Raw genomic sequence first — 22,514 nt, 5'->3', positions numbered from 1 at the left:
CAGATTCTAGGCTAGACCAGTAAGGCATTCTAGATTCTAGACTGGTAGGCATTCCAGATTCTAGACTGGTAAAACATTCCAGATTCTAGGCTAGACCAGTAAGGCATTCTAGATTCTAGACTGGTAGGCATTCCAGATTCTAGACTGGTAAGACATTCCAGATTCTAGACTGGTGAGACATTCCAGATTCTAGACTGGTAAGACATTCCAGATTCTAGGCTAGACCAGTAAGGGATTCTAGATTCTCTCTCTCTCTCTCTCTGTCTGTGTCTTATTGTCAGTGTGAGGGATCTCTCTCTCTCTCTCTCTCTCTCTCTCTCTCTCTCTCTCTCTCTCTCTCTCTCTCTCTCTCTCTCTCTCTCTCTCTCTCTCTCTCTCTCTCTCTCTCTCTCTCTCTCTCTCTCTCTCTCGTGTCTTAATGTCAGTGGTGAGGGATCTCACTCTGTCTGTCTGTCCATGCAGTGCATTCTATAGACTCAGCTAGCTCTCCAGCTAACAGCGCATTGGCCAGAGTAGACATCTAGTGTTACCGGGTAGGAGGGGATCACTTACAAGAAAGGAAGAGAGAGAGGAGGGAAGGGAGGGCAGGGGAGTGTTGCTGTAACAGAGTGTGTTGCTGGTGTGTGTTGCTGTAACAAAGTGTGTTGCTGTAACAGTGTGTGTTGCTGGTGTGTGTTGCTGTAACAGTGTGTGTTGCTGGTGTGTGTTGCTGGTGTGTGTTGCTGTAACAGTGTGTGTTGCTGGTGTGTGTTGCTGTAACAAAGTGTGTTGCTGTAACAGTGTGTGTTGCTGTTGTGTGTTGCTGGTGTGTGTTGCTGTAACAGTGTGTGTTGCTGGTGTGTGTTGCTGGTGTGTGTTGCTGTAACAGTGTGTGTTGCTGGTGTGTGTTGCTGTAACAGTGTGTGTTGCTGGTGTGTGTTGCTGTAACAGTGTGTGTTGCTGGTGTGTGTTGCTGTAACAGTGTGTGTTGCTGGTGTGTGTTGCTGGTGTGTGTTGCTGTAACAGTCTGTGTTGCTAGTGTGTGTTGCTGGTGTGTGTTGCTGTAACAGTCTGTGTTGCTGGTGTGTGTTGCTGTAACAGTGTGTGTTACTGGTGTGTGTTGCTGGTGTGTGTTGCTGTAACAGTGTGTGTTGCTGTAACAGTCTGTGTTGCTGGTGTGTGTTGCTGGTGTGTGTTGCTGGTGTGTGTTGCTGTAACAGTGTGTGTTGCTGGTGTGTGTTGCTGGTGTGTGTTGCTGTAACAGTGTGTGTTGCTGTAACAGTGTGTGTTGCTGGTGTGTGTTGCTGTAACAGTGTGTGTTGCTGGTGTGTGTTGCTGGTGTGTGTTGCTGGTGTGTGTTGCTGTAACAGTCTGTGTTGCTGTAACAGTGTGTGTTGCTGTAACAGTGTGCGTTGCTGGTGTGTGTTGCTGTAACAGTGTGTGTTGCTGGTGTGTGTTGCTGGTGTGTGTTGCTGTAACAGTGTGCGTTGCTGTAACAGTGTGTGTTGCTGGTGTGTGTTGCTGTAACAGTGTGTGTTGTAGAGGAGGTAGGAGACATGTGTTCTAGTGACTGTCCACTGTTCCATCGTCAGCTGGTTTCACATGACCGTTGATGTCATTATTAACTCAGGCTGGAAGACAGTGGCGAGGCATTCAGGGACACAGAACATCAGAGTAGACAGGGTCCACACATCACACACGCAAACACTCACACATCAGAGAGGACGGAACAGACTCATTGAGATATAGATATATAGAGAGAGGGAGGTAGAGAGGGAAGAGAAAGACGAGAGGTTGGGAGATGGGCAAGAGAGGGAGGTAGAGAGGGAGGTAGAGTGAGGAAGAGAGGGAGGTAGAGAGGGAAGAGAGGGAGGTAGAGAGGAAAGAGGGAGGTGAAGAGAGAAGAGAGAGAAGAGAGGGTGGGAGATGGGGAGGTAGAGAGGGAAGAGAGAGAAGAGAGGGTGGGAGATGGGGAGGTAGAGAGGGAAGAGAGGGAGGTAGAGTGAGGAAGAGAGGGTGGTAGAGAGGGAGGTTGAGAGGGAGGTAGAGTGAGGAAGAGAGGGAAGGAGAGGAAAGAGGGGGGTGAAGAGAGGAGATGTAGAGAGGGAAGAGAGAGAAGAGAGGGTGGGAGATGGGGAGGTAGAGAGGGAAGAGAGGGAGGTAGAGAGGGAAGAGAGGGAAGAGAGGGAGGTAGAGAGAGAAGAGAGGTAGAGAGGTAGAGAGGGAGGTAGAGAGAGAAGAGAGAGGTAGAGAGGGAGGTAGTGAGAGAAAAGAGAGATAGAGAGGAAAGAGAGGGAGGTAGAGAGAGGGGAGAGAGAGGTAGAGAGGGAAGCGAGGGGGGTCGAGAGGGAGGTTGAGAGGGAGGTAGAGTGAGGAAGAGAGGGAGGTAGAGAGAGAAGAGAGGTAGAGAGGGAAGAGTTAGAGGGAGATTGAGAGGGAGGTAGAGAGAGAAGAGAGGTAGAGAGGGAAGAGAGAGAGGTAGAAGGAGGTAGAGAGGGAAGAGCGAGAGGGAGGTTGAGAGGGAAGAGCGAGAGGTAGAGTGAGGAAGAGAGGGCGGTAGAGAGAGAAGAGAGGTAGAGTGAGGAAGAGAGGGCGGTTGGGAGAGAAGAGAGGTAGAGAGAGAAGAGGGGTAGGGAGGGAGTAGAGAGAGGAGATAGAGAGGGGGAAAATAGGGATGAAATGTTGAATCCTGAGGAATTGAAGAATGTAAAATAATGTAGGCAGCGTGAATATTGTGTGAGTTAAAGTATTGAGCTGATCTGCTATTGAGCTGGTAAACTACACTCTAATAAATGCTGGGTTGTTTGATGAACCAACTGCTGAGTTGTTTGATAAACCAACTGCTGAGTTGATTGATGAACCAACTGCTGAGTTGATTTATGAACCAACTGCTGAGTTGGTTGATGAATCAACTGCTGAGTTGATTGATGAATCAACTGCTGAGTTGATTCATGAACCAACTGCTGAGTTGTTTGATGAACCAACTGCTGAGTTGATTGATGAATCAACTGCTGAGTTGATTGATGAACCAACTGCTGAGTTGATTGATGAACCAACTGCTGAGTTGATTTATGAACCAACTGCTGAGTTGGTTGATGAATCAACTGCTGAGTTGATTGATGAATCAACTGCTGAGTTGATTCATGAACCAACTGCTGAGTTGTTTGATGAACCAACTGCTGAGTTGTTTGATGAACCAACTGCTGAGTTGATTGATGAATCAACTGCTGAGTTGATTGATGAATCAACTGCTGAGTTGATTCATGAACCAACTGCTGAGTTGTTTGATGAACCAACTGCTGAGTTGATTGATGAATCAACTGCTGAGTTGATTGATGAATCAACTGCTGAGTTGATTGATGAACCAACTGCTGGGTTGATTGATGAATCAACTGCTGAGTTGATTGATGAATCAACTGCTGAGTTGATTGATGAATCAACTGCTGAGTTGATTGATGAATCAACTGCTGAGTTGTTTGATGAACCAACTGCTGAGTTGTTTGATGAACCAACTGCTGAGTTGTTTGATGAATCAACTGCTGAGTTGATTGATGAATCAACTGCTGAGTTGATTGATGAATCAACTGCTGAGTTGATTGATGAACCAACTGCTGAGTTGTTTGATGAACCAACTGCTGAGTTGTTTGATGAACCAACTGCTGAGTTGTTTGATGAACCAACTGCTGAGTTGTTTGATGAACCAACTGCTGAGTTGATTGATGAACCAACTGCTGGGTTGCAGGCATTGGGTCACTTAGTTGAGACCCCAGCGGGTCAGATCACAGGCTGAGGCAGGTCTTAGTAGGGGCGTGCCTGTTAGATAGTTATTTTTGGTCACCCTTGAGAGTAAATGTCATTCAGATTAATCTGTTCTGTTGCATTGTTATCACATGTTAATAATTATAATAATTTCTTCCATTTATATAGGGTTTTACAAAGAATCTCAAAATGCTTCAAATCACACACATATATTTTGGGTTGTGGGAAACAACACCACGACATCATGAGATGGACAGTCAGTAGAAAGTTCATGGTTTGAGTGATCATCGGAGGGAGGTGGTCAACCAGGGAGTCCGGAGGCAGGCAGGAGGCACGGTCTCATCAAGGTGTCTCGCTGTCTCTAGCTTTTCTAAAGTATAACTCAATCAGAGGAAGCTTGAGCTAAGCCACGAGAGTGGCTACTCCTTCAGTAGAGTCCATGGAGTCCATAGCTACTCCTTCACTAGAGCCCATAGCTACTCCTTCACTAGAGTCCATGGAGTCCATAGCTACTCCTTCACTAGAGTCCATGGAGTCCCTAGCTACTCCTTCACTAGAGTCCATAGAGTCCATGGCTACTCCTTCATTAGAGTCCATGGAGTCCCTAGCTACTCCTTCACTAGAGTCCATAGAGTCCATGGCTACTCCTTCACTAGAGTCCATGGAGTCCCTAGCTACTCCTTCACTAGAGTCCATAGAGTCCATGGCTACTCCTTCACTAGAGTCCATGGAGTCCCTAGCTACTCCTTCACTAGAGTCCATAGAGTCAATATCTACTTCTTCACTAGAGTCCATGGAGTCCCTAGCTACTCCTTCACTACAGCCCATAGAGTCAATATCTACTTCTTCAGTAGAGTCCATGGAGTCCATAGCTACTCCTTCATTAGAGTCCATAGCTACTCCTTCACTAGAGTCCATGGAGTCCATAGCTACTCCTTCACTAGAGTCCCTAGCTACTCCTTCACTAGAGCCCATAGCTACTCCTTCACTAGAGTCCATGGAGTCCATAGCTACTCATTCACTAGAGTCCATAGCTACTCCTTCACTAGAGTCCATAGCTACTCCTTCACTAGAGTCCATAGCTACTCCTTCACTAGAGTCCATAGCTACTCCTTCACTAGAGCCCATAGCTACTCCTTCACTAGAGTCCATAGCTACTCCTTCACTAGAGTACATAGCTACTCCTTCACTAGAGTCCATAGCTACTCCTTCACTAGAGTCCATAGCTACTCCTTCACTAGAGTCCATAGCTACACCTTCCCTATTGTCCATAGCTACTCCTTCACTAGAGTACATAGCTCCTCCTTCACTAGAGCCCATAGCTACTCCTTCACTAGTGCCCATTGCTACTCCTTCACTAGAACCCATAGCTACTCCTTCCCTATTGTCCATTGCTACTCCTTCACTAGAACCCATAGTTACTCCTTCCCTATTGTGCATAGCTACTCCTTCACTAGAGTCCATAGCTACTCCTTCACTAGAGTCCATAGCTACTCCTTCCCTATTGTCCATAGCTACTCCTTCACTAGAGTCCATAGCTACTCCTTCACTAGAGTCCATAGCCACTCCTTCACTAGAGTCCATAGCTACACCTTCCCTATTGTCCATAGCTACTCCTTCACTAGAGCCCATAGCTCCTCCTTCACTAGAGCCCATAGCTACTCCTTCTCTAGTGCCCATAGCTACTCCTTCACTAGAGCCCATAGCTACTCCTTCTCTAGTGCCCATAGCTACTCCACTAGAACCCATAGCTACTCCTTCCCTATTGTCCATAGCTACTCCTTCCCTATTGTGCATAGCTACTCCTTCACTAGAGTCCATAGCTACTCCTTCACTAGAGTCCATAGCTACTCCTTCACTAGAGTCCATAGCTACTCCTTCACTAGAGTCCATAGCTACTCCTTCACTAGAGTCCATAGCTACTCCTTCACTAGAGTCCATAGCTACTCCTTCACTAGAGTCCATAGCTACTCCTTCACTAGAGTCCATAGCTACTCCTTCACTACAGCCCATAGAGTCAATATCTACTTCTTCAGTAGAGTCCATGGAGTCCATAGCTACTCCTTCATTAGAGTCCATAGCTACTCCTTCACTAGAGTCCATGGAGTCCATAGCTACTCCTTCACTAGAGTCCCTAGCTACTCCTTCACTAGAGTCCATTGAGTCCATAGCTACTCCTTCACTAGAGTCCATAGCTACTCCTTCACTAGAGTCCATAGCTACTCCTTCACTAGAGTCCATAGCTACTCCTTCACTAGAGTCCATAGCTACTCCTTCACTGGAGTCCATAGCTACTCCTTCACTAGAGTCCATAGCTACTCCTTCACTAGAGTCCATAGCTACTCCTTCACTAGAGTCCATAGCTACTCCTTCACTAGAGTCCATAGCTACACCTTCCCTAGAGTCCATAGCTACTCCTTCACTAGAGTACATAGCTCCTCCTTCACTAGAGCCCATAGCTACTCCTTCACTAGTGCCCATTGCTACTCCTTCACTAGAACCCATAGCTACTCCTTCCCTATTGTCCATTGCTACTCCTTCACTAGAACCCATAGTTACTCCTTCCCTATTGTGCATAGCTACTCCTTCACTAGAGTCCATAGCTACTCCTTCACTAGAGTCCATAGCTACTCCTTCCCTATTGTCCATAGCTACTCCTTCACTAGAGTCCATAGCTACTCCTTCACTAGAGTCCATAGCTACTCCTTCATTAGAGTCCATAGCTACACCTTCCCTATTGTCCATAGCTACTCCTTCACTAGAGCCCATAGCTCCTCCTTCACTAGAGCCCATAGCTACTCCTTCTCTAGTGCCCATAGCTACTCCACTAGAACCCATAGCTACTCCTTCCCTATTGTCCATAGCTACTCCTTCCCTATTGTGCATAGCTACTCCTTCACTAGAGTCCATAGCTACTCCTTCACTAGAGTCCATAGCTACTCCTTCACTAGAGTCCATAGCTACTCCTTCACTAGAGTCCATAGCTACTCCTTCACTAGAGTCCATAGCTACTCCTTCACTAGAGTCCATAGCTACTCCTTCACTAGAGTCCATAGCTACTCCTTCACTAGAGTCCATAGCTACTCCTTCACTAGAGTCCATAGCTACTCCTTCACTAGAGTCCATAGCTACTCCTTCACTAGAGTCCATAGCTACTCCTTCACTAGAGTCCATAGCTACCCCTTCACTAGAGTCCATAGCTACTCCTTCACTAGAGTCCATAGCTACTCCTTCACTAGAGTCCATAGCTACTCCTTCACTACTACCAAAATGAAGCACCCACTTGGATTAAGCTGCAGCAGTTGCGTGACACCAGAAAGCACATCACATTTCAATACTAATTCAAAAGCAGCCTTGTAACTTTGTCGTCCCTGTGATCCTCATCATCGTTCGGCTTCTCTCCAACCTCAACCTCCGGACTATGGCTGGCATTCAGATCAAAACATCTAGCCAGCTAACGTTAGCCAGCTAGCTAAAACAAACAAACGACTTGGCTGCTTCCTGTGGTTGATTCTGATTATATTAATGAGTTATTATGACTTGTTTCGTTCTTAAAACAAATAAATTGTTGGTAACATTAAAATTTATTAATTACAAAAAAATGTTTACAAAATGTACATGAGCTGTGTTCTTACGTTGCTGCTAGGGAACCATGACAGCTGTAAAACCATTTAGGTTGAATACTGACACTTCTGTAGCTTTAATTAGGCTGACACAGGTGGATGTTCCTAAACAATAGCCCAATAGTGGAATACATAAATAAGAATGTTGTGACATTTGTATTAGAATTATTGATCTGATTTATTTCACCTTTATTTAACCAGGTAGGTCATGTGTCACGTGCAAGTGGGAGGAAGAGAGCGAGGGAAAGACGGAGTGATGTGTGTTGAGTGGTGTCTGTTGGCTGATTGGTCAGTGACAGGGATGTCAGAGGTTAGAGGTCGACTGAGGCGCTCTTCAGTCTCTTTCTTCCCCTTTATTGACAGAGTGTCCAACATGTCACTTTCCCCTATATAGTGCACTTCTTGTAACCAGAGCCCTATGGAAACATACATAGGGATTAGGATGCATTTTGGGATACATACAGAGTGTGGCAGTAGGAGTATATAATGCGTGACACAATGTCCCTCAGTGTCTCAGAGAGAGAGCAGCCCAGGGCCCTCAGTCACACTTCTCTTTGTCTGTTTATTTGATTTACAACAGACCTGGCTCTGTATACTATATGATTCATAGTCTGTCTGTCTGTCTGTCTGTCTGTCTGTCTGTCTGTCTGTCTGTCTGTCTGTCTGTCTGTCTGTCTGTCTGTCTGTCTGTCTGTCTGTCTGTCTGTCTGTCTGTCTGTCTGTCTGTCTGTCTGTCTGTCTGTCTGTCTGTCTGTCTGTCTGTCTGTCTGTCTGTCTGTCTGTCTGTCTGTCTGTCTCTGTCTGTTTGTCTGTGTCTCCTCTCTCTCTGTCTGTCTTCTTAAAACCTCACAACAGAAAAAAAAACATGGAAGCTCACAATTATAAAAATGTTGCAAACAAGTTGTATTCTTGTCAAGTAAAATACATTTGTATTGGTCACATACACATATGTATCAGATGTTATTGCTGGTGTAGTAAAATGCTTGTGTTCCTAGCTCCAACAGTGCAGTAATATCTAACTAAATGCTTGTGTTCCTAGCTCCAACAGTGCAGTAATATCTAACAAAATGCTTGTGTTCCTAGCTCCAACAGTGCAGTAATAGCTAGCTAAATGCTTGTGTTTCTAGCTCCAACAGTGCAGTAATATCTAGCTAAATGCTTGTGTTCCTGGCTCCAACAGTGCAGTAATATCTAACTAAATGCTTGTGTTTCTAGCTCCAACAGTGCAGTAGTATCTAACTAAATGCTTGTGTTCCTGGCTCCAACAGTACAGTAATATCTAACTAAATGCTTGTGTTCCTGGCTCCAACAGTACAGTAATATCTAGCTAAATGCTTGTGTTCCTAGCTCCAACAGTACAGTAATATCTAACTAAATGCTTGTGTTTCTAGCTCCAACAGTGCAGTAGTATCTAACTAAATGCTTGTGTTCCTGGCTCCAACAGTACAGTAATATCTAACTAAATGCTTGTGTTCCTGGCTCCAACAGTACAGTAATATCTAGCTAAATGCTTGTGTTCCTAGCTCCAACAGTACAGTAATATCTAACTAAATGCTTGTGTTCCTGGCTCCAACAGTACAGTAATATCTAACTAAATGCTTGTGTTCCTAGCTCCAACAGTGCAGTAATATCTAACAATTCACAACAATACACACAAATCTAAAAGTAAAAGAATGGAATTATATATATATATATAAAATATATATAAATATAAATATATATAAATATTCAGACGTCAGAGTGGCATTGACTCGAATACCGTAGAATACTACCCGTAAAGTATTCAGACCCCTTGAATGTTTCCACATTTTGTTACGTTCCAGCCTTCTATTCTTAAAGTTATTCAAGTGTTTTTTTTCTCTACACATAATACCCATGATGACAAAGTAAAAACAGGTTGAATTTTTTGTTGTTGATCATTCAAAAAAGTTAAATACTGAAATATCACATGTACATAAGTGTTCAGACCCTTTACTCAGTACTTTGTTGAAGCACTTTTGGCAACGATTACAGCCTCTAGTCTTCTTGGGTTTGACGCTACAAGTTTGGCACACCTGTATTTGGGGAGTTTCTCCCATTCTTCTCTGCAGATCCTCTAAAGCTCTGTCCGGTTGGAAGGGGAGGGTTGCTGCATAGCAATTTTCAGGTCTCTCCAGAGATGTTGGACCGGGTTCAACTCAGGGCTCTGGCTGGGCCACTCAAGGACATTCAGAGACTTGTCCCGAAGCCACTCCTGTGTTGCCTTGGCTGTGTGCTTAGGGTTGTTGTCCTGTTGGAAGGTGAACCTTCACCCCAGTCTGAGGTCCTGAGCGCTCTGGAGCAGGTTTTCATCAAGGATCTCTCTGTACTTTGCTCCATTCATCTTTCGCTCGATCCTGACTAGTCTCCCAGTCCCTGCTGAAAAACATCCCCACAGCATGATGCTGCCACCACCATGCTTCACTGTAGAGAGGGTGCCAGATTTCCTCCAGACGTGACGCTTGGCATTCAGGCCAAATAATTCAATCTTGGTTTCATCAGAACAGAGAAGTGTGCCCCCAGTGATGCGTTGGGCAGACCGCACCACCCTCTGAAGAGCCCTGCGGTTGAGGGCGGTGCATTTGCCGTACCAGGCGGTGATACAGCCTGACAGGATGCTCTTAATGATGCATCTGTAAAGGTTTGTGAGGACCTTAGAGGCCAAGCCAAATGTCTTCAGCCTACAGAGGTTAAAGAGGCACTGTTGCGCCTTCTTCACCACCCTGTCTGTGGGGGGTGGAACCATTTCAGATTGTCAGTGATGTGTACGCCGAGGAACTTGAAGCTTTCCATCTTCTCCACTGCTGTTCCGTCGATGTGGATAGACACGTGAACCCTCTGCTGTCTCCTGAAGTCCACGATCAGCTCCTTCATTTTGTTGACGTTGAGGGAGAGGTTATTTTCCTGTGCCCTCACCTCCTCGCTGTAGGCTGTCTCCTCATTGTTGGTAGTCAGGTCTACTACTGTTGTGTCGCCTGCGAACTTGATGATTGAGTTGGAGGCGTGCGTGGCCACGCAGTGGTGGATGAACAGCGAGTACAGGAGGGGGCTCAGAACGCACCCTTGTGGGGCCCCAGTGTTGAGGATCAGCGTAGTGGAGGTGTTGTTGACCCAGTTGTACAGGGCAGGGCTCCTGGCATCAGCATCCACTATCATTCTCTGTGCCTCCTGGTTGGCAGCATCCACTATCAGTCTCTGTTCCTCCTGGTTGGCAGCATCCACTATCTGTCTCTGTGCCTCCTGGCAGCATCCACTATCAGTCTCTGTGCCTCCTGGCAGCATCCACTATCAGTCTCTGTGCCTCCTGGCAGCATCCACTATCAGTCTCTGTGCCTCCTGGCAGCATCCACTATCAGTCTCTGTTCCTCCTGGTTGGCAGCATCCACTATCAGTCTCTGTTCCTCCTGGTTGGCAGCATCCACTATCAGTCTCTGTACCTCCTGGCAGCATCCACTATCAGTCTCTGTACCTCCTGGCAGCATCCACTATCAGTCTCTGTACCTCCTGGTTGGCAGCATCCACTACCAGTCTCTGTACCTCCTGGCAGCATCCACTATCAGTCTCTGTGCCTCCTGGTTGGCAGCATCCACTATCAGTCTCTGTTCCTCCTGGTTGGCAGCATCCACTATCAGTCTCTGTGCCTCCTGGCAGCATCCACTATCAGTCTCTGTGCCTCCTGGTTGGCAGCATCCACTATCAGTCTCTGTGCCTCCTGGCAGCATCCACTATCTGTCTCTGTTCCTCCTGGCAGCATCCACTATCAGTCTCTGTGCCTCCTGGCAGCATCCACTATCAGTCTCTGTTCCTCCTGGTTGGCAGCATCCACTATCAGTCTCTGTGCCTCCTGGCAGCATCCACTATCAGTCTCTGTTCCTCCTGGCAGCATCCACTATCAGTCTCTGTTCCTCCTGGCAGCATCCACTATCAGTCTCTGTGCCTCCTGGCAGCATCCACTATCAGTCTCTGTACCTCCTGGCAGCATCCACTATCAGTCTCTGTGCCTCCTGGCAGCATCCACTATCAGTCTCTGTGCCTCCTGGCAGCATCCACTATCAGTCTCTGTTCCTCCTGACAGCATCCACTATCAGTCTCTGTGCCTCCTGGTTGGCAGCATCCACTATCAGTCTCTGTTCCTCCTGGTTGGCAGCATCCACTATCAGTCTCTGTGCCTCCTGGTTGGCAGCATCCACTATCAGTCTCTGTTCCTCCTGGTTGGCAGCATCCACTATCTGTCTCTGTTCCTCCTGGCAGCATCCACTATCAGTCTCTGTGCCTCCTGGCAGCATCCACTATCAGTCTCTGTTCCTCCTGGTTGGCAGCATCCACTATCAGTCTCTGTTCCTCCTGGTTGGCAATCCACTAGAGCTCTGTTCCTCCTGGTTGGCAGCATCCACATGTCTCTGTTCCTCCTGGTGGATTGAATGTCTCTTTGCTCAGCTTTTCTTCCTGAAGGTGTTCCATTCCCCTTTAAAGCAGGGTACTCATTCCAACAGACGAAAATGTTTGGAAGACCCAACTATTATATTGTCATCTGCATATAATTTTTAATCATTAGAATTAACATTGTAATTCAATGGTCCCAGAGTCATGAATCCTGCTGAACCCGGCACAATGGTCTCTGTTCCTCAGTGTGGCAGATCCACTATCTGTCTCTGTTCCTCCTGGCAGATCACTACACTCTGCAGAGGCACTGCACCAAGACCCACACCAGCTCTCAATGTCGCAGAGAGAGAGAGAGTTAGCCTAGAAAGACGATGGCTCTAGTCATAGCTCTAATAAATGGACATTAAAGGACAAAGAGAGGGTTTTTAGAGGCTTAGGGGGGATTGAATGTCTCTTTGCTCAGTTTTCTTCCTGAAGGTGTTCCATTCCCCTTTAAAGAGGGACTAGAGGTTTGGAAGACCCAACTATTATATTGTCATCTGGTAGTAATTCAATGGTCCCAGAGTCATGAATCCTGTAGGACAATGGCTCCACAGTGTAGTAGAAAGGTAGAGGGCACTAGAGACCCACACCAGCTCTAATGAGTAGAGGTAGTAGTAGAGGTAGAGGGAGTTGAGGTTGTAGCGGTAGTAGAGGTAGTAGAGGTAGAGGGAGTAGAGGTAGTAGAGGTAGAGGGAGTAGAGGTAGTAGAGGTAGAGGGAGTAGAGGTAGTAGCGGTAGTAGAGGTAGAGGGAGTAGAGGTAGTTGCGGTAGTAGAGGTAGTAGAGGTAGAGGGAGTAGAGGTAGAGGGAGTAGAGGTAGTTGCGGTAGTAGAGGTAGTAGAGGTAGAGGGAGTAGAGGTAGTAGAGGGAGTAGAGGTAGTAGAGGTAGAGGGAGTAGAGGTAGTAGAGGGAGTAGAGGTAGTAGAGGTAGAGGGAGTAGAGGTAGTAGAGGGAGTAGAGGTAGTAGAGGTAGAGGGAGTAGAGGTAGAGGGAGTAGAGGTAGAGGGAGTAGAGGGAGTAGAGGTAGAAGGAGTAGAGGTAGTAGAGGTAGAGGGAGTAGAGGTAGAGGCAGTAGAGGTAGTAGAGGGAGTAGAGGTAGTAGAGGGAGTAGAGGTAGTAATGGGAGTAGAGGTAGTAGTAGAGGTAGAGGGAGTAGAGGTAGTAGAGGTAGGAGTAGAGGTAGTAGTAGAGGTAGAAGGAGTAGAGGTAGTAGTAGAGGTAGAGGGAGTAGAGGTAGAAGGAGTAGAGGTAGTAGTAGAGGTAGAGGGAGTAGAGGTAGTAGTGGTAGAGGGGTAGAGGTAGTAGAGGGAGTAGAGGGAGTAGAGGGAGTTGAGGTAGAGGTAGTAGATGTAGAGGTAGTAGAGGTAGGTACAGGGGTAGAGGTAGAGGGAGTAGAGGTAGTAGTAGAGGTAGAGGTAGTAGAGGTAAGAGGTAGAGGTGGTAGAAGCAGTAAAGGTAGTAGAGGTGGTAGAGGGAGTAGAGGTAGAGGGAGTAGAGGGAGTAGAGGCAGGAGAGGTGGTAGAAGCAGTAAAGGTAGTAGAGGTGGTAGAGGGAGTAGAGGTAGAGGGAGTAGAGGGAGTAGAGGCAGGAGAGGTGGTAGAAGCAGTAGAGGTAGAGGTAGTAGAGGCAGTAGAGGGAGTAGAGGTAGTACATTTACATTTACATTTAAGTCATTTAGCAGACGCGCATTAGAGGCAGTAGAGGGAGTAGAGGTATAGGCATTAGAGGCAGGTGGTAGAAGCAGTAGAGGGAGTAGAGATAGAGGCATTAGAGGCAGGTGGTCGAGGCAGTAGAGGGAGTAGAGGTAGAGGCATTAGAGGCAGGTGGTAGAGGCAGTAGAGGGAGTAGAGGTAGAGGTAGAGGTGGTAGAGGCAGTAGAGGGAGTAGAGGTAGAGGTAGAGGTGGTAGAGGCAGTAGAGGGAGTAGAGGTAGAGGTAGTAGGCAGTAGAGGGAGTAGAGGCAGTAGAGGGAGTAGAGGTAGAGGTGGTAGAGGCAGTAGAGGGAGTAGAGGTAGAGGCATTAGAGGTAGTAATAGTGAAATAGTGGAGCAGGAAGTAACAAGATGCTTGCGGAGAGGAAACTCCTCATTGAGCAGAACTCTTCAAAAACGTATCTTTAGAGACCCTCCAGATAACCTCTTTAATCAATGACTCATCAGTTAATTATTCATCTCACTCTTGTCCCTCTGTAATGCACTGTACCGGGGACTCCTCTCCTGGTGAGTAATCAGATCTGGAATCAGGGCAGCCCTCAGTTATCTCTGTTGGCTGATACATAGGCTGCCATTTTGGTAACATTCTTTCCCGCACAGGATTATGGTAGTAGCTACACTGTATACATATACGTATGTGCTACACAAAAGTATGTGGACACCCCTTCAAATTAGTGGATTCACAGCTTTTTCAGCCACAACCCGTTGCTGACAGGTGTATAAAATCGAGCACACAGCCATGCGATCTCCATAGACAAACATTGTCAGTAGAATGGCCTGACTGAAGAGCTCAGTGACTTTCAATGTGGCACCGTCATAGGATGCCACCTTTCCAACAAGTCAGTTCGTCAAATTTCTGCCCTGCTAGAGCTGCCTCGGTCAACCAGTAAGTGCTGTTATTGTGAAGTGGAAACGTCTAGGAGCAACAACGGCTCAGCCACAGAGTGGTAGGCCACACGAGCTCACAGAACCACCAAGTGCTGGAGTGCATAGCGCATAAAAATCGTTTGTCCTCGGATTCAACGCTCACTACCGAGTTCCAAACTGCCTCTGGAAGCAACGGCAGAACAACTGTTCGTTGGGAGCTTCATGTTAGGTTATTATTATCTATCCTGACACCAGTCACTTCCTCTTGCCTTCATGTACATATCTACCTCAAATACCTCCTACACTCGGCACATTGATCTGGTACTGGTACTCCCTGTATATTGCTCCACATTGATCTGGTACTGGTACTCCCTGTATATAGCTCCACATTGATCTGGTACTGGTACTCCCTGTATATAGCTCCACATTGATCTGGTATTCCCTGTATATAACTCCACATTGATCTGATACTGGTACTCCCAGTATATAGCTCCACATTGATCTGATACTGGTACTCCCTGTATATAGCTCCACATTGATCTGGTACTCCCTGTATATAGCTCCACATTGATCTGATATTCCCTGTATATAGCTGAACATTGATCTGGTAATGGTACTCCCTGTATATAGCTCCACATTGATCTGGTACTCCCTGTATATAGCTCCACATTGATCTGGTACTTCCTGTTTATAGCTCCACATTGATCTGGTACTGGTACTCCCTGTATATAGCTCCACATTGATCTGGTACTGGTACTTCCTGTATATAGCTCCACATTGATCTGGTACTGGTACTTCCTGTATATAGCTCCACATTGATCTGGTACTGGTACTTCCTGTATATAGCTCCACATTGATCTGGTAGTCCCTGTATATAGCTCCACATTGATCTGGTAGTCCCTGCATATAGCTCCACATTGATCTGGTAGTCCCTGTATATAGCTCCACATTGATCTGGTACTCCCTGTATATAGCTCCACATTGATCTGGTACTCCCTGTATATAGCTCCACATTGATCTGGTACTTCCTGTATATAGCTCCACATTGATCTGGTACTGGTACTCCCTGTATATAGCTCCACATTGATCTGGTACTGGTACTTCCTGTATATAGCTCCACATTGATCTGGTACTGGTACTTCCTGTATATAGCTCCACATTGATCTGGTACTTCCTGTATATAGCTCCACATTGATCTGGTACTTCACGTATATAGCTCCACATTGAACTGGTACTTTTGTACATTTCAGGCTTCAAACATAAAGATATGAAACTGTACTTTTGTGACAACAAGTGGGACACAATCATGATCTGGTACTTTATTGGATATTTCAAACTTTTTAACAAATCAAAAACTGAAAAACTGGTACTTATTCAGCCCCTTCCTTTCAGTGCAGCAAACTCTCTCCAGAAGTTCATTGAGGATCTCTGTGATCCAATGTTGACCTAAATGACTAATGATGATAAATACAATGACCTGTGTGTAATCAAGTCTCAGTATAAATGCACCTGCACTGTGTTATCTGGTACTTCCAGAGAGCATCATGAAGAACAAGGAACACACCAGGAGGTCTGGATACTGTCCTGTAAGAAGTTTAAAGCCAGATTTGAATACAAAAAGATTTCCCAAGCTTTAAACATCCCAAGGACCACTGATCAAGCGATAATATTGAAATGGAAGGAGCTCAGACCATTGAAATCTGGACTGGTACTCCCTCTAAACTTTCAGCTCCACATTGATCTGGACTTCCTGTATATAGCTCCACATTGATCTGGTACAGACTGATCAGAGATGCAGCCCACTGTATATAGCTCCACATTGATCTGGACAACAATCAGTGTATATAGCTCTACATTGATGGAAGAGTGGCAAGAAGAAGGACATTTCTGTAAAGATATCCATAAAAAGTGTGTTTATTTGCCACAAGCCACCTGGGAGACACACCAAACATGTGGAAGAAGGTGCTCTGGTCAGATGAAACCAAATTGAACTTTTTGGCAACAATGCAAAACGTTATGTTTGGCTACATTGATCTCATCACTGGTACACCATCCCCACTGTCAAACATGGTGGTGGCAGCATTGATTTGGGCCTTCTTTTCTTCAGCAGGGCCAGGGAATTGATCTGGATGGAGCCAAATGGACCATTCTGGAAGAAAACTCCAAAGATCTGAGACTGAGTCTGCAAAAGACCCACATTGATCTGGTACTTCCTGACAATGATCCAAAACATAAAGAAAATCTACAATGGAATGGTTCAAAAAGCTAAACATATCCAGGTTTAGAATGGCCAAGTCAAAGTCCAGACCTGAATCCAATCGATTTGGAAAGAACTGGTACTGCTGTTCATAAATGCTCCATCAACCTCACTGATCTGGTACTTCCTGTATATAGCTCCACATTAATCTGGTACTGGTACTCCCGATGTAAAACTATAGCTCCACATTGATCTGTAATTCGCAGTAAATAGCTCCACAAAGATCTGGTACTGGTACTTCCTGTATATAGCTCCAATTTTTCAGTTTTTGATTTGTTAAAGGTTTGAAATATCCTGTAAATGTCTCCACTTCATGATCTGGTCACTGGTATTCTTCCTACAGTTTTATATCTTTATGTTTGAAGCCTGAAATGTGAAAAGGTCTGGTTCTGGTACTTCCTGTATACTGTAGCTCCACATTGATCTGGTACTGGTACTCCATGTATATAGCTCCACATTGATCTGGTACTGATACTTCCTGTATATAGCTCCACATTGATCTGGTACTGGTACTTCCTGTATATAGCTCCACATTTATCTGGTACTGGTACCTCCTGTATATAGCTCCACATTGATCTGGTACTGGTACTTCCTGTATATAGCTCCACATTTATCTGGTACTGGTACTTCCTGTATATAGCTCCACATTGATCTGGTACTGGTACTTCCTGTATATAGCTCCACATTTATCTGGTACTGGTACTCCATGTATATAGCTCCACATTGATCTGGTACTGGTACTTCCTGTATATAGCTCCACATTGATCTGGTACTGGTACTCCATGTATATAGCTCCACATTGATCTGGTACTGGTACTTCCTGTATATAGCTCCACATTGATCTGGTACTTCCTGTAAACAGCTCTGTTCCTGTGTATCTTATTCCTCCTGTGTTTCTATCATTGTTGGGAAAAACAAGCATTGCATGATTAAGTCTTCATCCACTAAATTCGGCCCATGTGACAAATAATATGTGATTTGATATGAATATGGTCTTGATTTCTTCCATACAAGAACACATGAGGTCACCTTCATATTTACATACATTACATTTAAGTCATTTAGCAGACGCTCTTATCCAGAGCGACTTACAAATTGGTGCATTCACCTTATGACATCCAGTGGAACAGCCACTTTACAATAGTGCATCTAAATCTTTTAAGGGGGGGGGGGTGAGAAGGATTACTTTATCCTATCCTTGGTATTCCTTAAAGAGGTGGGGTTTCAGGTGTCTCCGGAAGGTGGTGATTGACTCCGCTGTCCTGGCGTCGTGAGGGAGTTTGTTCCACCATTGGGGGGCCAGAGCAGCGAACAGTTTTGACTGGGCTGAGCGGGAACTGTACTTCCTCAGTGGTAGGGAGGTGAGCAGGCCAGAGGTGGATGAACGCAGTGCCCTTGTTTGGGTGTAGGGCCTGATCAGAGCCTGGAGGTACTGAGATGCCGTTCCCCTTCACATAAAATAACTGTAGATTAATAACCCCAAAAGTGTTTTTGTTTGTTTTTTTTTAACTCAAGGTGTCATGTCATAGCTGATACGTCATTGTTTCTGCAGACATCTTTAATCTGAATTCAGATCAGATATTTAACAGGGTTGTTGGACTACGTGGGCACATACAAACAAACAAAAAAACTACCGCAATTCTGTTACAAACTTTGGATGTGCACAGTTTTTCAAATAAATATGTTTTTGTAAACATGTTCAGTGTAAATTGTTCCTTATGGAGTTGTATGGTATGTTCAAAAACATGTTTTAAATCAATGGTCTTTACACGTTAAGTAAAAACAATTCCGTCATTGCAGCTTCTGTAGATTCAGTATTTGGTTTCTCTTCTAACGATGGAATCATTATTCAAAGTTAGTTCTTCCTGTTTCATTCCAAGCAGAGGAAGTTTCATAGTTAGTTCTTCCTGTTTCATTCCAAGCAGAGGAAGTTTCAAAGTTAGTTCTTCCTGTTTCATTCCAAGCAGAGGAAGTTTCAAAGTTAGTTCTTCCTGTTTCATTCCAAGCAGAGGAAGTTTCATAGTTAGTTCTTCCTGTTTCATTCCAAGCAGAGGAAGTTTCAAAGTTAGTTCTTCCTGTTTCATTCCAAGCAGAGGAAGTTTCAAAGTTAGTTCTTCCTGCTTCATTCCAAGCAGAGGAAGTTTCAAAGTTAGTTCTTCCTGTTTCATTCCAAGCAGAGGAAGTTTCATAGTTAGTTCTTCCTGTTTCATTCCAAGCAGAGGAAGTTTCACAGTTAGTTCTTCCTATTTCATTCCAAGCAGTGGAAGTTTCAAAGTTAGTTCTTCCTGTTTCATTCCAAGCAGAGGAAGTTTCACAGTTAGTTCTTCCTGTTTCATTCCAAGCAGTGGAAGTTTCAAAGTTAGTTCTTCCTGTTTCATTCCAAGCAGAGGAAGTTTCAAAGTTAGTTCTTCCTGTTTCATTCCAAGCAGAGAACGTTTCAAAGTTAGTTCTTCCTGTTTCATTCCAAGCAGTGGAAGTTTCAAAGTTAGTTTCATTTCTCTTTATGCATTTCTGTTCTTCCCCAAATACTATCTGATTAACTGATACTAAATACTGCTATGCATTGCCGAGACACTGAATCAAAGTGATATTACATTGAAATATATTTTTTGGTCTTTCAGAAATCCCTGAAAATGCTAGTTGATAAATGAAGCCTAATTTGTTTTGCGACCCAAATAATACCATGTTCCATAGGGCTCTGGTCTAAAGTAGTGCACTATATAAGGAATAGGGTTCCATAGGGCTCTGGTCTAAAGTAGTGCACTATATAGGGAATAGGGTACATGCATTGACGCGACAGAATAATAGTAATCTAACACTAAAATGTTCTCTCTTTCTCTTCCAGAAATCCTCCAAGGCATCAGAGGATGCCAGTGATGATCTGAAGAGAGACAGAACGGAGAGAAAGAGCGTAAGTTTTCTTGACTCTGTCAGTGTGATCTCAGCGGGCGGAGGAGACAGCAGTACTTCCACCAGACCTATGGAGGTGGAGGCCCAACCTGAGATCTGCTACCCCAGCCAAGGGCTCAACAGCCTGGGCAAGAAACACCAGACTCAGCCCCTGGACACAGAGGTGGCCCAGGAGATAGCATACCTGGATGAGGTGTTGGAGGCTAACTGCTGCGACCCAGAGGTTGACACCATGCCATTGCCCTCTAACGGGACAGAGAAACCTGAGAGAGACCCCAGGGATGTCAGTATTGACGGAACTGGGCTATCCGTCCACATCTCCAACACAGACACACAATCCCCACAGACCAACCATGAGGTCACAGTAGAGGGCAGGAAGCAAACCACCTTCATAGACCACCAGGAAGTCAATAACACCAGTAACTCCAAACCCGATGGCCACTCTGGACCAATGGGAGAGCATGAGAACTACAGGAACCAGGGAGGAGAGACAACATCCCCCACTGTGATGACCATCAAGAAGGAGGCACGTTTCGAGCTGCGGGCCTTCCAGGAGGAGAAGAAGCCTTCCAAGCTGTTCGACCCATGTGAGAAGGAGGTGCGTGTGAAGAAGGTGCGTCCGTCGGAGGAGGTGGCAGAGCTGGAGAGGGAGCGGCTGGAGCTGATCCGAGGCCAGGCCGTGAAGAAGAACCCTGGCATGGGCACAAAATGGTGGAACCCTCCTCAGGAGAAAAGCCTGGAGGAGGAGCTGGAGCCAGACAAACTTGAGTCACACAGGAAGTACGAGGAGAGGAAGCAGCAGCGGAGGTCAGAGTACAACTGGGGGTCGTCCCAGACGTACGCCCAGTACTCCATGACCTTTGAGCCCGGCTTTGACCCTGAGTCCAACAGGGACCCGGCAGAGGTTCTCCAGAGCACCAAGGAGGACATCCTGGTGGAGCAGATAGACTTCTCCGTCGCCAGGAAGCAGTTCCTCCAGATAGAACACGCCAGGCAGCAGCAGGCCGAGAGGTCACAGGTCACAGCCCCGAAGAGAGGCGTGGCACCTCAGCTCTACTCGGCCAAGCCCTTCTCCAGAGCGCCCGACAGCGTCACCCATGTGGATAGATCCTCCAGCTCCGCCACAGTAGGCTACAGTAGTTGCCTGGGCTCGCCACTAGAGGCCAACGACGTCACCACACCCACAACTACAGTCAGGACAGAGGGGATCTACTGCATCCAGGGAGAGGCCCAGTCCCCCACTACTACCTTGGGACAGGAAGAACCCAGGAACAGTGGCCCCAAGGAGGCCACGATGAACAACAGAGAAGGTGATGGAGACTTCACCAGCGCCCGGGCCGTCATGACCATCCTGAAAGATGAGGGAGACTCTGAGCCGTTTTCCTCATCCCTGCAGCATCGTTCCTCCTCCCAATCCTTCCACTCCCCCAGCGCCTCCCTGTCCTGCCACCCAGAGGAGTGTGACTCTGGACTGGACGAGCTCTCCCTGCGTTCCCAGGATACTACTGTTCTGGAGACCCTGTCCAACGACTTCAGCATGGACAACATCTCCGACAGCGATGTGTCAAATGAGACCATGTCGGCCTATCTGGGGGAGATGTCTCTGGGGGAGTACTCCTTCCCCTCCACCCCCCAGGCCACCACGCCCATCAATGGCAAGATGGAGGAAGACACCCTCAGATCCCTTGGGGAGCGGCGCCTGGGTCGGGATCCGGAGGAGGAGGAGCTGGAGTACCATGCAGAGCTCCTGGTGCAGAGTGCCATCCAGCATGCCCTTATGAACCAGTCTCAACAGGGAGAAGAGTGGCAGGGGGTCCCCCGCGCCATCCCACAGTCCTTCCCCTACCCCCTCCCAGAGAGGCACCTAGACTTAGATGTCCTGCCACCATCTTCTGGGATGCTCTCACCTCTACCACCAGAGCACCAGTCACCCACACTCCTAGACCACCCTCCAGCATTCCTGGCCCTCCACTCACCTCCATCCCCCCAGCTCCACTCACCTCCATCCCCCCAGCTCCACTCACCTCCATCCCCCCAGCTCCACTCACCCCCCAGCTCACTGCAGCAGTGGCCAACACCCCATCAGTCCGTCCAGTCACTCCCACCCCAGTACCAATCAAGTCCATCACAAACCCCCAGCAACAGTCACCACAAGCTCAGTTCCAGTTAACTCCAACCCAACATCAGTCTCCTCTCCCACAGCAGCAGTCCCCCCAGCCCAGATTGAGAAACCTACCTATGCCCCCCCTCCCCGGAGGTCCTCTTCCGGAGGTCCTAAAATCCTCGTCCAGTCCGCCCTCAGTCGCTCACTGGCCCTGAATCCAGACCCCGTCCCAGTTCGCACCCCCGTCCACATCTCTCCTCGCCCTGTAGAGCCCTACCAGCCTCCAGAGCTGTCGCCGACCCCCAGCGAGAAGGACCAGTTCAGTTACTTCTCTAAGTACTCCGAGGCGGCCGAGCTCCGCAGCACCGCAGAAGCCACCAGAACCCAGGAGACGGAGCAGAGCACCGGGCCGTTCAAGCTGCGCTCCCGGAAGCAGAGGACTCTGTCCATGATCGAGGAGGAGATCCGCGCGGCACAGGAGAGAGAGGAGGACCTGAAGAAGCAGAGGCAGAGCCTGGGAGCGGTGCGATCTGGACAGGGCCCCAGAACAAACCAGACAGGAAGGCCCAAGACAATGCCTATCAACTCCGGGGACAAGCAGAAGACCAACAGCCTACCCGCCAAACTAAGTCTCTCAGGCAGCCTGCCGCCCACAAAACTCCCCAGCAAGACGGCACCAGGTGAGCTAACTGACAAGAATTCTTGCTACGGTTAGGACCCTATGGGGACAAGGCCAAAGTAGTGCACTATGTATGAAATAGGACCCTATGGGGACAAGGCCCAAGTAGTGCACTATGTATGAAATAGGACCCTATGGGAACAAGGCCAAAAGTAGTGCACTATGTATGAAATAGGACCCTAT

General features: G+C 46.9%; 1 protein-coding gene across 3 annotated transcripts in view; it reads left to right on the top strand.

The window, feature by feature from the left end:
- The window catches only part of LOC123999485 (paralemmin-2-like), a 253,939-nt gene extending 232,085 nt beyond the window's left edge, over positions 1-21,854 (top strand). For all 3 annotated transcript variants that reach the window (XM_046305340.1, XM_046305339.1, XM_046305341.1), the window contains one exon: positions 19,484-21,854. In XM_046305340.1, the coding sequence (XP_046161296.1) occupies positions 19,484-21,718 (2,235 nt within the window). In that variant the 3' untranslated portion in view covers positions 21,719-21,854. The remainder of the gene's footprint in view (positions 1-19,483) is intronic.
- The last annotated feature ends 660 nt before the right edge of the window (positions 21,855-22,514 follow it).

Source organism: Oncorhynchus gorbuscha, linkage group LG16, assembly GCF_021184085.1.
Source record: "Oncorhynchus gorbuscha isolate QuinsamMale2020 ecotype Even-year linkage group LG16, OgorEven_v1.0, whole genome shotgun sequence".
NCBI lineage: Eukaryota > Metazoa > Chordata > Actinopteri > Salmoniformes > Salmonidae > Oncorhynchus > Oncorhynchus gorbuscha.
Note: the sequence above shows the minus strand (reverse complement) of the source record. Positions and strands in the feature narration are given on the sequence as shown.